This window comes from Neomonachus schauinslandi, chromosome 5 (genome assembly GCF_002201575.2).
Source record: "Neomonachus schauinslandi chromosome 5, ASM220157v2, whole genome shotgun sequence".
NCBI classification, from domain to species: Eukaryota; Metazoa; Chordata; class Mammalia; order Carnivora; family Phocidae; genus Neomonachus; species Neomonachus schauinslandi.
In genome coordinates this window covers 14916385-14933712 of record NC_058407.1, presented here as the reverse complement: position 1 = coordinate 14933712, position 17328 = coordinate 14916385, and the positions used below count along the sequence as shown (strand labels likewise).

The following is a 17328-nucleotide window of genomic DNA, read 5'->3' as shown; positions in this document are numbered from 1 at the left end:
TTACAGCAGAACTAAATTATATAGAAACTAAAAAATAAAAACAAAAAACAAGACAAAAAAACAAACAAACAAACAAAAAAAAAAACCAATAGATCAATGAAACCCAGAGCTGGTTCTTTTCAAATAAAATTGATAAACTTCTAGCCAGACTCATCAGAGAGAGAGAGAGAGAGGACCCAAATAAACAAAATCACAAGTGAAAGAGGAGAAATAACAACTAACACTACAGAAATACAAACAATTGTAAGGGAATATTATGAAAAATTATATTCCAACAAACTGGATAATCTAGAAGAAATGGATAAATTTCTAGAAACATATAACATACCAAAATTGAAGCAGGAAGAAATAGAATATTTGAACAGATCAATTACCAGCAATGAAATTGAATCAGTAATCGAAAAACTCCCAACAAAAAAAATCTAGGACCAGAGGGCTTCACAGGTGAATTTACCAAATATTTAAAGAAGAGTTAATACCTACTCTCCTCAAACTATCCCAAAGAATAGAAGAAAAAGGAAAACTTCCAAAATAGAACTCCCTATAGTCCAGTAATCACAGTACTGGGTATTTACCCAAAAAATACAAAAATACTAATTCAAGGGGTTACATGCACCCCTATGTTTACTGCAGCATTACTTACAATAGCCAAATAATGGAAGCAGCCCAAGTGTCCATCAATAGATGAATGGATAAAGAAGACGTGATACATATATATGATACACACACACACAATGGAGTATCATTCAGCAATAAAAAAATAATAAAATCTTGCCATCTGTAACAACATGGATGGTGCTAGAGAGTACAATGTTAAGCAAAATAAGTCAGAGAAAGACAAATACCATATGATTTCACTCATATGTAGAATTTAAGAAACAAAAGAACAAAGTAAAAAAGAGATAAGCCAAAAAACAGACTCTTAACTATAGAGAACAAACTGATGGTTATCAGAGGGGAGATGGGTGGGGGGATGGGTGAAACAGGTGATGGGAATGAAGAAATGCACTTGTGATGAGCACTGGGTGTTGTAGATAATTGTTGAATCACTATATTGTACACTTGAAACTGATATAATACTGTACATTATACTAGAATTAAAATTAAAAACTTAATTTAAAAAGTAAAAGAGGGGCACCTGGGTGGCTCAGTCGTTAAGCGTCTGCCTTAGGCTCAGGTCACGATCCCAGGGTCCTGGGATGGAGTCCCGCATCGGGCTCCCTGCTCAGTGGGAAGCCTGCTTCTCCCTCTCCTGCCCCCCTCCTTGTGTTCCCTCTCTTGCTGTGTCTCTCTCTGTCAAATAAATAAATAAAATCTTTTAAAAAATAAAAATAATTTAAAAAAATAAAGTAAAAGCATAGAAGAATATATATTATGTAAGTACCAAAATTAATGTGGTACAGCTATTTTATTATCAAAATAGACTTTATTTAAAGGAAAGACACACGGGGCACCTGGGTGGCTCAGTTGGTTAAGCGTCTGCCTTCAGCTCAGGTCATGATCCCAGGACCCCGAGATCATGACCTGAGCCAAAGGCAGACACTTAACCAATTGAGCCACCCAGGTGCCCCAAAGATACCACCCTTCTTATAACAATAAAAGGATTGATCCCATAAGATATATTTCTAAATTTTTAAACATTCAGAATCACAGCTTTAAAATAAAACAAAAATGACAGAACTAAAAGGAGAAACAGACAAATGTACAGAGTGGGAGAATTTATTTTATTTTTTAAAAATTTTATTTATTTATTTGACACAGAGAGAGAGACACAGCTAGAGAGGGAACACAAGCAGGGGGGAGCGGGAGATTTGATCCCAGGACCCTGGGATCATGACCCGAGCCGAAGGCAGGCACTTAATGACTGAGCCATCCAGGCGCCCCTGGAGTGGGAGAATTTAATATACCTTTCTTGATAACTTATATAAGGAGACAAAAAATACAGTAAGCTGATTATCAAGTTGACTTGTAATCAAGTTGACTTAACTATCAAGTTTATTATTGAGTTTGACTTGATTATCAAGTTGACTTGTTATTCATAGAACACTGTACCCCAAAATAACAGAATATACGTTCCTTTCAAATATACATGGAAAATTTCCAAAATTGACCTGATACAGAGCCATGAAGCAAATATCAACAAATTTTATTTTATTTATTTTTTTAAAGAACTGAAACTATTCAGAGTATGTTCTTTGATCCTCATGGAATTAAGCTAGAAATCAATTCAAAAAGAAATTAGAAAACTCCTGAAAACTTGGAAATTAAGGAATTCATTTATAAATAATTCAAGGGTCAAAGGAGAAAACACAGCAGAAATTAGAAAATATTTTTAACTGAATGATAATGAACAACAGGCTTATAAAATCTCATAGGATGTAAGTATAATTGTATCGAAAAGATGATTTATAGTCTTAAATGTCTATTAGAAAAGAAAAAAAAGTTCAGTTATTGAAGTAGCCATTGTAAGAAAAAGAACAGCAATTTAAACCCAAAAATGTACACAGAAGGAATTAAGGTAGAATTTAATGTCATAGGAAACAAACATACAATACAGAAAATGATCTGATCAAAGCAAAAAATTGATTCTTTAGGATGCTAAGAAAGCTGATAAACCTAGGAGCAGTACTAATCATAAAAAAACACACACCTTATCAACATCAGGAGCCAAAAAGGGGACATTACAGATGCTATAGACATTGATAAAATATAGAACAACTTTAAGCGACTAAATTTGAGTATGTTTACAAAATGGACAAATTCCTGGAAAAGCGCAACTTACCAGAACTGATACAAGAAAAAATGGAAAACCTTAATAGCGAGGCACTATTCCTATCCAACTGCCTAAGAGACATATAAGCTAGGTCCAAGAACCAGGGATTCTCCATGACTGTCCTGAATCCTATCTTCCCTCTTGTGGCCGTTGGCTGATACAGTGATAAACCAGAAGCAGAGTCTGATCCTATGGGTTACTGGTTTACAACACAGGTTGAACTCACAGTTTCAACAGATTTCTTAAATGAGAATTATTATATCGGGTGGGGGGGGGAGAGGGAGTACAAACCTGAAAGATGGAATGGTGATACTTGAGAGAATTCCAATAACTCCAAGCACCCAAAGTTTCCCTTGTCAACAGAAGCAGCTCCTCCTCCCCTTAATCTAATGAGGATGGTTGACTTTCTTGAATAACCTCTAATGACTACACCAAAATAAAATTCCAATTCTCATTACAGAGATACTTCCATACCTCTTACTGCCTCTGACCCCTGACTAAGCCCAACCCTCAAATTCTCTGTAATTCCAAAGCCAAACTCTGGAGAAGAAGGTTTAACAGTGACAAGAATTTCATAACTCTTGAGGAATATATGTTAAAAAAAAAAAAAAACCCAAAAAACAAACAAACAAAAACAACGCTGAGGATGCTAAGCCAGGGGAAGACAAACATAATTTAGATCAAGCTGAATTTATTGATAAGGGTATATTTCATTGCAAATGATCAAAGGTGAAGCTCTAACCCAGGTTCCAGTACAATTCTGTGTCCCATTCTGCCTTGAAACCCAGCCAGGTCATATAACTAAACTAAGATATCACATTTCCTTGAGGATATGTTTCCTACAATATTTCTGATACCAATTACTTGATCAGCATTTCTATTTTCAGACAACAGAATCTCCTCGATCTAGTTTAGGCAAAAGGAATTTATTAAGCAGTATCACAAACACTTAATATCACTGAAAAGGCCTGAAATGGATTGTAGGCTGAATTCTAGAAATGACTCCCAATCCCCTAACTGCAGAAGTGAAATTGCAAGGCACAGCTGCTGTTTTTATGATCAAGAAGCTACCTGCCACATCAGAAAACCTCCATCCATCACAGCCATTAGCTCCAAAATCACATCACCCTTGGTAAGATCCAAGCCTTCAGAAGAATAGATGCCTCAGGCCTTGCTGCTCTCCCCACATAACTCAATTCTGAATCAAAATCTCATACAAGTGCAACTGATCAGAGAACTTTGATTTTTTTTTTTGAATCTTAGGTCTAAAGGAGTCTGGGAAGCAGGTTTTACCTTTCCAGACTCTCTAATACAGGGAAGTATAAAGGAAATTGACAATCTATAGTATCTTCTTTATACAATTCAGGTTACTATATCATATAGATATAGATAATAGGTCAGACAACATGCTTTTTCACTTCATATGTTTTGGAGATAATTCCACGTTAACATATGGATTATCTCATTCTTATTGATAGCAGTATTGCATTGCTTTGTATGGATGTGCCATAATGTATTCAACACTGCCCTTTTGAGGGACACTTAGATTTCTTCCATCTACACTGTTAAAAACACTGATGTAGTCCTTTGTCCAAACCACACACCCGTAAGAAAGGACTAGGATGCTATACATACCTTTTTCTTTCTTTTTTTCCTTTTTAGAAGCTTGAAATTGGATCTCTGGGTCACAAGCCATTGCTTTTCTTTACATATGTGCCTCTCTCCTTACCACCCTTAAAGTCTAACATGTTCCCTTCCCAAAGAGAGTATATACTGAAACACTATTTGCATTTTTGGAATTTCAGATGCAAAAGAGCCTGGCTCACTTTCTTTTTGCTGCAGCGTATCTGGGTCAGGCATCTTGAAAAATTCCATAATAGAGTATTGTCATCTCCCACACTTTTGAATAATTCATCTTTCACAGCTGAGTGCCAGTTCTCTAAACCAATGAAGCGCAACAGCCCACAAAGGTGTTCTCCCTTTATAAAAATGCATTTCACCACCCCAGGGCAAACATGCAACTATTACAGGTAGCAGTTTAATGTACCCTGAAAAGAGGTGTCACATCATCAGATTAACATGAAAGAGAACCCAACATGGGGCTTGACCTCACCACTCTGAGATCATGACCTGAGCCAAGATCAAGAGTTGGACACTTAACTGACTGAGCCACAACAAAGCACCCTGAAATATATACATTTTAAGAAGTGCTACCAGGCAGCAAATCACTGATATGTAGAAAATCTTAATTTTTCTGAACTTTGTTTTCACCATCTATAAAATGAGGTAAAACCTACTTTCATAATGCTCCAGAAGGACTAAATAAACATTAAACTAAAATATACTACTATTATTCCAGGCTGTATATGCAAGTAAATGTGTTAAAAATGCCCCAGACCACATTAGCTAAGAAGGGCTGGAAGTTGTCTATTGACCAACTTTCCCAACATCACTACCTTTTTCCTTAAGTGATTTTCTCTTACTGTGGCTGTAAACTGACCTTGATGTTTGTCCCCAAACAAAGCCATCTCCAGCCTGTGCCTCAGCAAGGATGCAGTGGTACAGAAGGGCAGGGGACGTGCTGCCACAGAGCAGAGAACACAAAAACCAAGGCATACTCGTCAGAAGGTCCCTAATTCACGTCTCTAAATATGTTTTGTCTAATGGAATAGCTTAGATCTTGTGATTTCCTTTAAAGATGTGTAATGGATATATGCCATGATGAGATCCCAAATTTAACTGGGCCACTACTGAAGAATCAGTAAAGCTTGGCTGGTGAGGCACAGGCTGCTCAGCTAGCCGGGTTACTGTGTGCCACTTACTTAATGCTCTGTACCTCAGCCTCTTCTTATGTAAAGTAGGGATAATCACAGGTCACAGGTCAACTATGCAGCTTAAATGTTATTTATAAAGCATTTAGAAGAACAATGCCTGCCACAAGTAAACAGTATCACTGTAATTAAAAATAACCAAAAAGCAGCTATTGATTTGGTAAACCAGATATTCTAAAATTTTTAGTCCTCTATCTGGAACACATTGCTCCATCTTCACTTTATTACAACTTAGATCCAGGCTAGTCTTCCCCACTTTTCTTTACTAGTCTTCTCTTAGGACTTTTCCACTCTTGCTCCTGGATTTTAATATTTTATACCTGTAACACTCACCACGGTCTTGCTTGCATTAGATATAGACGTCTGCATCTCTCTCTTACGTGGTCTCCAACACAAGACTCCAGTGGACTGCTTCAGGATCATCTGGGCCCAGGAGACTTGTCAGTAGGCCTGGGGCTGACGTGGACACCTGACGCTTCTTAGCTCCTTAGGTGATCCAGCTGCACAGCCAGGTCTCTGCAAGATTTTGTTTCCAGAGGGCAGGGGCAGAGACCCGGCCACTTTTTTTTTTTAATGCCTTAAACTGGGACGGCACTTAGAACGTTTTTGAGAAGAAAGTTTTGTCCTTGTCTGAGGACTACACAGGCCTGGGGGCACTTCATGACTCTCAAGTGTGTATATGCAAGAAAAATGAAGGAACAAAAACCTAGTTGAGAAATGATTCTATCCCTTTCAGAAGCACAGAAATCTGCCAGTGACAATACATACCCTTATGAATGGTTCCTGCCATTTTCGTTGCTCACGAGAATTTGTAAAGCTAAGGTTACAATTATAATCACTACTCTGGAAGCCGCTCCTCATTAAGCGATCATCATAAAGATGCCACCTTCAGTTGGACAGTGTTGAGCTTGCCAGGACTGTCACAACAAAGTACCACAGATTGGGTGACTTAACCAATAGAAATTAGTTTTCTCACAGTTCTGGAGACCAGAAGTCTGAGATCAAGGTATCAGCAGAGTTGTTTCCTCTGAGGCCTCTTTCCTTGTCTTACAGATGAGCGATCTTCACCCTGTGTCCAAATTTCCTCTTATTAGACCAGTCATACAGATGAAGGAACTCATTTTTAACTCAATCAACTTCTTTGAAGACGTCATCTCCAAATACGCTCACATTCTGAGGTACTAGGGGTTAGAATTTCCACATATATGAATTGGGGGGAACACAATTCAACCCCTAACAGACAATAATCACTTGTATACCTGAAGATAGGTCATTTTGCAGTGTTTGACCCTACGATGCAGCTCTGGTGATCAGATGCTGCAAGTTCACACACCTGATGACAGGCTGACAGCTTCTGGCTTGCTTATGTTCCTCAAGACAGTTGAAGGAGTGTTTACTAGGAAGTGTGTATATAGGCCAACGTGCTGAAAAGGCTGAAGGAGACTCTAACTCCTATTACCTCTTTACCCTTTGATGTGCTGAGGACCTCAGCTCAGCACACACAAGGTTATGAACAACTCACCTTTTAAGGAAGGAAACACCAAGCATCATATACTAAACTACAAGAAAACTGCAAACTAGCTTCTAGGCTTGGCCCTGAAAACTCAAATAATGAGTCTTTTACTTGTATTAGTAAAACCTGGGGCTTCTTGGGTCACCTACAGACTTCTTAAGGCTAGAAATCTCTGCTGGGCTAATTTAAAACTGAAGATGATTAGCTAATACTGTTTACTGTATGTGGGGCACTGTGGTAGCCCTTTACATGTATTAACTAACATCAAACAGTATTATAAATGCGAACTCTTATTATTCTCTTTTTATAGTTAACAGAGGTATAAAGAGTACACAAAACTTGGCTAAGGATACAAACCATCATGCAATGAAGCCCAGATTGCAGACATTCAGCAGGGCTCCACAACTCATGTCCTGCCTCTCAGTGTGACTCTTTACCCAACAGACTGATCCCACAGCAGCAGTAGATGAGGCCACCTGCAATAGGTACAGACGGCTGAGTAAACTCTTGGCAAAAGGGCAGTTACCAGCTGATTCATTTCCTGGGAATGACTTAAGATGTGCCATTTAAGTCTAAGAAGTCAAACATGGAAGAGACAGTTGTAAATAAGCAACAGGTACATTCTCAAACTGTTTCCTAGGCTTCCTATTTTCCTACCAGGCTAACAATCGTGGATGGCATCTCAACTGGAGCTGGGAAATGAAGGCATTTAACCCAGCATGAGCTAGTGAGATGGACGGAGAGAGGGAGCTGGTAGTTCAGCACCACCAGTCCTGGAACAGAGGTGGCCTGCCACCAGGATGCCTCTGGCAAAAGGCTGTTTGGAGCTGCCCCAGTCCCACCAGCGCCGTCTAACAGAGGCTTCATGACCCAGTATCAGCAGCCAGCTCTAACCACCACCACCTCACCCAATCCCTCAACTGTACACCTACTGAAGTTCTCCAAGAAGGCAGCAGAGTAAAGGCACTCCCTTAGGGAGGACGAGGGCTGGAGATGAGAATGGGAAACACAGGAAGCATAGTTCATTTAACCAGTGCTATGCAGAAATACATTACCATATTATCCCAAAGTTATGCTACTTAGAAAATACTTTCTCCACTTCTAACCACAGAAAACAAAACCAAGCTATACCTAATCTTTCCCTAAATGACTCATTCTTCTTCCACAAAATGAGATTACGAGGGGAAGCCTGTATTTTAAAAAAGGTTTTTATTTTAATCCTTCCTAGAGGAATACAGATTTGAATGAAATACATTCATTCCATAAATACATTAGCAGCAAAACCCTCCCACCAGAGTCCGCTCTACTCCAGCCCAGAGGCTGCACCTTAGAGCAGGAGCATGTTCCATCAACCTTCATCTCCAGGATGTGTCTGCTTCTTGCTGAAAGCAGGATATACATGTGAGATCAGGTGAAAGACCAGATGGATGGATGAATGAACTAAGCTGGGACCCTGAAAACACAACCACGTGGTGACCATCAAGCCTTCTATACCTTTGAAATCCACGACACCCACCATGCTGAACTGATGAGATCCTTCACCAGAGACAACTGAGAAGGTCTAACCTTGCAAATGCACCAATGTGTTTGAAATCATTTGTCATTCCGAGTTGGCACCATTTTAATGGTGTCTTGTTCTTTTTCGCAGGATAAGCCAGATATAAAGGATCATTCCCTCCTTCCTGCCACGGTCCGAGGTACCACTCTGCCAGCTGAGTCCTCATGTGTTTGCTGTCAGGAGATAATCCAGCGGGCATTATTTGACTCACTACACCTCCAGCTCCCCTTTGTCTAGAGGCTAGAGGCTTTACTGGAGACAGAGAGAGACATGTCTAAACCTACACAGATCTCTAAGGAACAGTAACAGGTGTCTCAACCTGGCTTCCATCAAAGCTAGTTTTTTTGGACAGTGGCCCAGATGTCTCTCCTCTTCTTTTCTCCAACATTGCCTGTTGCCTGGCTGGTCCTTTTTTATCTGCCCTCTAGGCTTCTGCTGAAATTTTGGGAAGCAAGATCTACCCTAAACTCCCAAGTAGCCAAGAGAGATTAAGGTAGGTGGTGCTTTAAACCTGTCAGCTGAAGTCAAAGCAACAAGCTTACACTGCTGTGTTCCAATCCATTCTGGGATGACTTAAGTCACAACAGTCTACATAAAACACAACACCAGAACCACAATCAGCAATCGGGATGACTGTGAGGCAGGGACCAAGTTTAGCATGCTACCACATCATAGGGCCAGGAGGAAAATGGAACAATGGAAGAATTTAAAATAAATCTGATTTGTCTGGGTGGAAGACAGCTTTGACTCAGGTATAAATGCATCACCTAGTTTATCATGTAAATAAGGAGCGGGCTTCAAAAGCTGACACTTTCCTCCCCATACACCACTTAAAAATAGTTTACCTGCTCTCTTTTCCCAATCTGTTCTAAAGTGTTCTCATTAGGATACTCTTCTATAAGTGCTTTATCCATTCCCATTCAGTCTTTGACTGTTGGCTGGAAGAAAATCAGAAACCATTTTATATAAAAACCACTGTAGCGGATAACTGGTTGTATATGTTTTTCCCTTTTGCGTTTTCCATCCAAAATAGTTGGCTTTTATTTATGTGCCGAGAGAGACTCATCTGCTGAATACACAGCACTGTTAATCCGACAGTCTTCTGTCCCCACAGAGTCTGCTAGTTCTTCCTCCTCTGAGTCGTCATCTTCTTCCTCCTCTTGTGCTGATGAGCTGGAGGTGGGACCTTTGCAGGTTTTCAGGTGGCGGGTGAGATGGTATTTGGTAAGATAAGCCTTTGTACATTTTTCACAGACATAATCCCGTTTTCCTTCATGAGAATTGAGATGTTTCTTCAAGTGATTTGTTCTCAAGAACAGCTTATCACACTTGGGACACTTGATCTGGCGTTCTCTGAGAGGAACACAAGAAAAAACATTTGATTTGGGGTTACAAATGACAACTGAGGCACACACTTATTCTTCACAACCTCAGGTCTTTGTCAGAGGAGCTCTACCCATCTAGAATCAGACTTTTTTTTTTTAAAGTAGGCTCCATGCCCAGCATGGAGCCCAACGCCAGGGCTTGAACTCACGACCCTTGAGATCAAGACCTGAGCTGAAATCAAGAGTTGCATGCTCTACCAACTGAGCCAGCCAGGTGCCCCTCCAATGTGGTAGTATTAATATACATGCCCATCAACAGCCACTTGGGAGCTCCTGTTGCCCCACATTCTCAACAACTGGAAGATTCAAATTTGAACATTCGTGCCACCTGGCCAATACATAATGAGATCTCACTATGGTATTAATGGTATCCCATATAACAAAAAATTACCCAGTTCAAAATGTCATGTGTTAGGGTTTGAGTAACCCTGGCTTAGACATTTTAAGAGCTGGAAAAAAAACCTAAAAAATCATGTAGACCAGGAATTTTTTTTTAACTCTTTTTTTGAGCAGCTGAACCCTACGTCTTAAAGGCTCAATATGCAAAACAAATAAAAGGAGATTAAAATCTTTGAAGAAGTGGTAGGATACAGTGAGAAGTTCTGAAGTCTGGCCTCCTTAGCATTTCTACCACCTCCTCCCAGCAGAAGAGGGCACTGAGGGAACCTGTGGAGCTACAGGGTGTGGAAAACTAAGCCCCTGCCTTCACGGAGCTTATGTTCTAACAGAGGAGTTACATCATAAACAAAAAATATGTAACATCATATCAAATAGTAAAAAGTACTATGAAAAAAAAAAGGAAGCCAGGTAAGAGTGATAGAGTTCTATTTTAGGTAAGATAGTCAAGGAAGGCCATTCTGAGATGACAACATTTTTGAGCAAAAACCTGAATGCAGTGAGGGAGGAAGACAGGAAGATGTCTAGGGTGGAGGATGTCTAGGCACAGGCAGTTCAGGGCAAAGGTCCTGAGACGGGAGTGTGTTTAGTATGCTGGAGTCTCATGGGGGCCGGGGGGCAGCAATGTGGCTAAAGCAGAACATGAGGGGAAAAATAATAAAGACGAAGTGGGAGAAGCAGCCACATACCACTACCATATCATGAAGGGACTTCCACACTATGGTAAAAACCTTCTCACCCAAGTATGATGGGAAGCCATGGGGGAATTATGAGCAGAGACAAACACAGTCTGACTTATGTCTTAAATGGATCACTCCAGTTACTACGACAGAATACAGTGCCTGTATATGCATGTCTGGGTAGAACAGGAGCAGAGAGGCTGGCTGGAAGACTACTGAGATGATCCAAACAAAAGATGCTGGCGGTCTGGACTAGATAAAGCTGAATGAAGAATGGAAGACTGAGCTGGTGAACACTGGGGGAAAATCAAGTTTGTGGGGGGTAATAGTAAGAGCTCAGTTTTGGGGGTGCCTGGGTTAAGTGTCTGCCTTCGGCTCAGGTCATGGTCCCAGGGTCCTGGGATCGAGCACCACCATCGGGCTCCCTTCTCCGCAGGAAGCCTGCTTCTCCCTCTCCCTCTGCCCCTGCTTGTGTTCCCTCTCTTGCTGTCAAATAAATAAATAAAATCTTTAAAAAAAAAAAAAAAAAGGAGCTGAGTTTTGGATATACCAGGTTTGAGTTACCTTAGTGGACATCCAGAACTGAGAGATGTTGAGTGAATGGTTAGATATATAAGGCTGGAGATATAAATCATAAAAATGGTATCTAAAAAGGCATGGGACTAAGGAGATGACCTAGGTGGTAAGCGTCCCTGCTCCTGCTCTCAAGTTGCTCTTTCTGAGGAGGGTGCAAAGTCAGTCTCTGCCACATGCCTCACACTCTCCTCAAACTATGGGACAGAAACTCCTCCTGCATTTGGCTTTAGGACTGTAGCTAGGTTTTTTTCTAAGCAGATAAACAAAACGAATTCCAATACTACTACATCCATTTTGAAATGTCTAAAGGTAAAAAATACAAACATCTAAAAATTTTACCAATGATCTCCACAGGAAATTTAGTGTCTCATTCAAAAATATTTTGAGTGAGGGCACCTGGGTGGCTCAGTTGGTTAAGCATCCGACTCTTGATTTTGGCTCAGGTCATGATCTCATGGTCATGGGATCAAGCCCTGCATCAGGCTCCATGTTCAGCGGGGAGTCTGCTTGAGATTCTCTCTCTTCTCTCTCTCCTCTACCCCTCTGTCCCTCCCCACCATGCCTGTGCACACACACACTCTCTCTCTGCTTCTCTAAAATAAATAAATAAATCTTTAAAAAAACATTTTGAGTAGTGCTTAATTACGAATGACTTACAAATTAGGTTAAAGCTTGGATGGTCTAAAAACTTTTTATCCCATGGAAGTTTGGCAAAGAGGGTTATTATGTTTCATCATTGTGACAAAGAGTCCAGATCCTCACTTAAAAGAATTGTTTTCATTGGTGAATACCTGATTAAGCCAAGTCTCAAACCCAGTGGAGACAAATAGTTATACCACTAACCTCAAAATAATTTATATTGCATTATGCTGTGAAATGGCTACAGAAAAAGCAAATGCAGAGAAAGTCAAGGTCAAGGAAGAAAATAACTCCATTTAGTAATAATAATAAGCACAGAACATGGGGCGCCTGGGTGGCTCAGTCGGTTAAGCGTCTGCCTTCGGCTCAGGTCATGATCCCAGGGTCCTGGGATCGAGCCCCGCATCGGGCTCCCTGCTCGGCGGGAAGCCTGCTTCTCCCTCTCCACTTCCCCTGCTTGTGTTCCCTCTCTCACTGTGTCTCTCTCTGACAAATAAATAAAATCTTTAAAAAAAAAAAAAATAATAATAAGCACAGAACAGTTCATATCCGGAACACTGTCTTCACTTCTGGGTAACAAATCTGAAACCAGGTGATAAGAGGGAAAGCTGCAGAAATTAGGGACATTAAGCCTGATGAAAAGAAGGCTTAAAGGGAACATGACAGCAATCATAAGTACAAAGGAGTTTAAAGATATATTAAACGTACATGTATCATTCCAGAGGCAGGTGTATAGAATGAATGGAGAGAGGCTGACATAAGCTGATTCAAGCAAAACTTTTCCTGAAAACTAAATAAATCAGTTGTGTGGTTTTCTAGAACAAACCATAGTATCACTTGCCAGAGACACTGTGGAAACAAGCCTTTCATTTGGATGAACTCAGTAGCTCTCAACACTGGCTGGACATCAGAGTCACTTGGCGAGCCTTTAAAAATTACCAAGGCCAGGGCTCTACCCCTTACCAGCTAAATTAGAATCCCTGGAGGTAGGACCCTGGCACCAACTGTTTTTCACATTTTCCTAGTGATTATTATGAGCAGTGCTATAGGTTGAATGCTTGTGTGCCCTATCCTCCAATAAATTCATATGTTGTAGACCTAAACCACAAGGTTATGGTATTTGGAGATGGAACCTATGGGAGGTAATTAGATTTAGATGAGGTCATGAAGATTGGACCCCCCACAATGGGATAAGTGTCAGAAGAAAAGGCAGACAGACCAGAGCTCATCTGCTCTCCCCCACCCCATGTGGGGACACAGCAGGAAGGTAGCTATCTACAAGCCAGGAAGAAGGTTCTCAGGAGAACCCAACCATTCTAGCACCCTGACTTTGGATTTCCAGTCTCTAGAAGGTATTTTGTTACGGCAGCTCAAGCTGACTAGCATAAGCAGCTGGACTAAATGATCTGAGAAATCTCTTTCAGCTCTAATGATGTATAATTCTATATAGTATTTGATAATTCGCATGTCTAATTTCTAAAATTTCACACTAATAATGAAACTACTTCATGAAGACTTTGTTTTTTAAAAAGTCATTCTGAGAATTACAAATGTAGATCCAAACTTCTTGGATGTTTTAGTGTTTCAGGTTGCATTTTCAAAAAGATTTATTTACTTACTTATTTGACGTGGGGGGAGGGCATACGTGAGCAGGGGGAGGGGCTGAGGGAGAATGAGAAGCAGAGAAGCAGACTCCCCACTGAGAGCGGAGCTGCACATGAGGCTCAATCCCACGACCCATGAGATCATCATCTGAGTCGAAACCCAGAGTCTGACCCTCAACCAACTGAGCCACCCAGATACCCCTCAGGTTGCACTTGATTAGGAATCAGACAAAAGAGCTAATACAAAAGCAAAGTACCTAACTAAACCTTACAATAAGAATATCAAGTCTCGGGGCACCTGGGTGGCTCAGTCGGTTACACATCTTTCGGCTCAAGTCATGATCTCAGGGTCCTGGGATCGAGCCCCACGTCAGGATCTCTGCTCAATGGGGAACCTGCTTCTCCCTCTCCCTCTGCCACTTCCCCTGCTTGTGCCCCCTCTGTCTCAAATAAATATTTTTAAAAATCTTAAAAAAAAAAGAATATCAAGTTTCCATTGAACATGACTTCCTAAACGGTACCTCCATAACATAAGCTAATGTTTTCTCCCTCTTCTAACATTTACTAAAAGCTCAGGGCCACAAAATCTATTCTTTTTTTTTTTTAAGATTTTATTTATTTATCTGACAGAGATAGTGAGACAGAGAACACAAGAAGGGACAGTGGGAGAGGGAGAAGCAGGCTTCCCGTGGAGCAGGGAGCCCAATGCGGGGCCCTGGGATCATGACCTGAGCCGAAGGCAGACGCTTAATGGCTGAGCCACCCAGGCGCCCCCACAGAATCTATTCTTTTCTCTTTACCACTACCGTTAACTAACACAACCCAGACATTTAATTACACTTGGATTCATGCAATAAATTCTTAATGGGTCGAGCAATATTTGATCTTCTCCTTCAATCATCCTGTGCTACTGCCAGAGTAATCTTTACAAAATGGACATCTCACCATGACATCCTTTTCCTTAAAGTCCTTCAACATTTATAGAAGAGTGTGAATACACTTAACATTACTGAACAGTATACTTAAAAAATGGTTAAGATGGTGAGGCTCCTGGGTGGCTCCGTCAGTTTAAGCATCCGACTCTTGATTTCATCTCAGGTCATGATTTTAGGGTTATGAGATCGAGCCCTGTGTTGGGCTCTGCACTGGGCAGGGGGGCCTGCTTGAGAGTCTCTCTTTGCCCCTTCCCCGTCTACCTCCCCACTCTAAAAAAAATAAAATAAAATTTAAAAACGGTTAAGACGATAACTTTTACGTTACGTGTTTTTTTTTACTGTAATTAAAACACACACCCAGCATAGTGCCTGCTACATGGGGACGTAAAATCCTTCAGTGGCTTCCCATTATTTCCAGAAAGAAATTTAATTTTCCTAGTTGGATAAAAGGTTCATGACTTCATTGCCGCCTCTCTCTCCATCATTCTCACATGCACACTATGCTCTAACTGTAAAGAACCACTTGTGTTCCACAGTCCTTGTATCTGTGTTTCTAAATATGTCTAGAGTACTATTCCCACCCCTTTACCCTTCTTTGCCTCCCTGAATAATTCTAATTCATCTTCTTTAATACTTAGCTCAGACTACCAGGAAGCTTTTCCAGGACACCCTGGCCGGGTCTGTGACCCCTTTCCACAGCCTCTCAGGATCCAATGTTTACTCTAACCGCAATGTGGTATGATAGTGCTTTACTGTTCTGCCTCTCTTATTGGACTCTGAGCTCTTTAAAGATAAGGTCTATGTCTTTCACCTCTGTATTTTCACCACTTGGCATAATGGTGGGCATCGAGGAGGTACTTAAAAAATATTTGTTAAATTAAATGAGATTAGGGGTTGAAAAAAAGTAAATACAGAGAGAAGTGAAAAATAAGAAAGATGAAGCAGGGGCACCTGGATGGCTCAGGTGGTTAAGCGTCTGCCTTCAGCTCAGGTCATGATCCCAGGGTCCTGGGATCGAGCCCCATATTGGGCTCCTGGCTCAGCGGGGAGCCTGCTTCTCCCTCTCCCTCTGCCTCTCCCCCTGCTCATGCTCTCTATCTCTGTATCTTAAATGAATAAATAAAATCTTAAAAAGAAAAATGAAACAAACTAAGTGAAATCTTCCAGGATAAAACCAAAACTTAGATTTCCAACCTTTGCTTGGTGAGGTGAACACAGAAGCAGCTACCAAGGTAGAAGACAATGAGTCAGCACTTGAAAGCACTCAAGTTCACCACCTAAAGAGCATGTGGGGTGTGGGGTAACTTACTGTGTGTGGATGAGCACGTGCTGCTTGAGGTCCTGCCTCCGCATAAACAACTTGTCACAGTAATCACACTTGAGATTCTTCTCGCCCGTGTGGATAACCATGTGCGACTCTAGGTGAGCCTTCTGGGTGAAAGACTTGTCACACAAAGTACATCTGTAGTTCTTCTGACCTGCACATTAACCCAAATTGCCACACTGTGAATAAAATAATCACTAGCATTCTCGAGATGAATAGACACAGGTATGGGTATGTGGCAGAGGCAGGAATGAAACAGAACTGATAACTGGAACATCAGCTTCTAGGGCTATTTACCTAGAACCAGTCAGAGAAAATGAATTTATAATCTGCAACAAAGGCCAGTGAAGCTAATAAATCTGACCTCCTTCCAGGACCACTTACCTAAATGTCTATACATATTTTTTTACTGTTTGTAGCTGACACATGATGAAATCTGAAAAGAAATTACTTATAATCCTAGCAACCAACCTAACCCCATTATGTTTAAAAGACCTCATGAATTGGGGAGCCTGGGTGGCTCAGTCATTAAGCATCTGTCTTCAGCTCAGGTCATGATTCCAGAGTCCTGGGATCAAGCCCTCCATCGGGCTCCCTGCTCCTCGGGAAGCCTGCTTCTCCCTCTCCCACTCCCCCTGCTTGTGTTCCCTCTCTCCCTGTGTCCCTGTCAAATAAATAAATAAAATCTTAAAAAAAAAAAAAACCACCTCATGAATATGGATATGCATCTGTATATAGACAAACATACTTTTACAACCTAAATTTATAGTTTTCTTTTTTAAACATATGACCTCATAAACCAGGAGTGAAATAGAATCGTTCTAAGAATGCAGAAATAAGATTACTCTAAGTCAGGGATTGGCCAACCTTCTGTAAAGTCTAGTCTGTATCTGGAGTTTTGTGGGCCATATAGTCTCCATCGTGACCACTCAGTCTTTTTTTTTTTTTTTAAGATTTTATTTATTTAGGGCGCCTGGGTGGCTCAGTCGGTTAAGCGTCTGCCTTCGGCTCAGGTCATGATCCCAGGGTCCTGGGATCGAGCCCCGCATCAGGCTCCCTGCTCCACCGGAAGCCTGCTTCTCCCTCTCCCACTCCCCCTGCTTGTGTTCCCTCT

At 41.0% G+C, this 17328-nt stretch overlaps 1 protein-coding gene across 1 annotated transcript in view; it reads right to left on the bottom strand.

Annotated features, from left to right (window-relative positions):
• Positions 1 to 8306: 8306 nt before the first annotated feature.
• The window catches only part of PRDM4 (PR/SET domain 4), a 27582-nt gene continuing 18560 nt past the window's right edge, over positions 8307 to 17328 (bottom strand). The window contains exons 11-12 of the mRNA XM_021687608.1: positions 16200 to 16368; positions 8307 to 10028 (exon numbers count right to left, since the gene is read on the bottom strand). Of these exons, the coding sequence (XP_021543283.1) occupies positions 9716 to 10028; positions 16200 to 16368 (482 nt within the window). The 3' untranslated portion in view covers positions 8307 to 9715. The remainder of the gene's footprint in view (positions 10029 to 16199; positions 16369 to 17328) is intronic.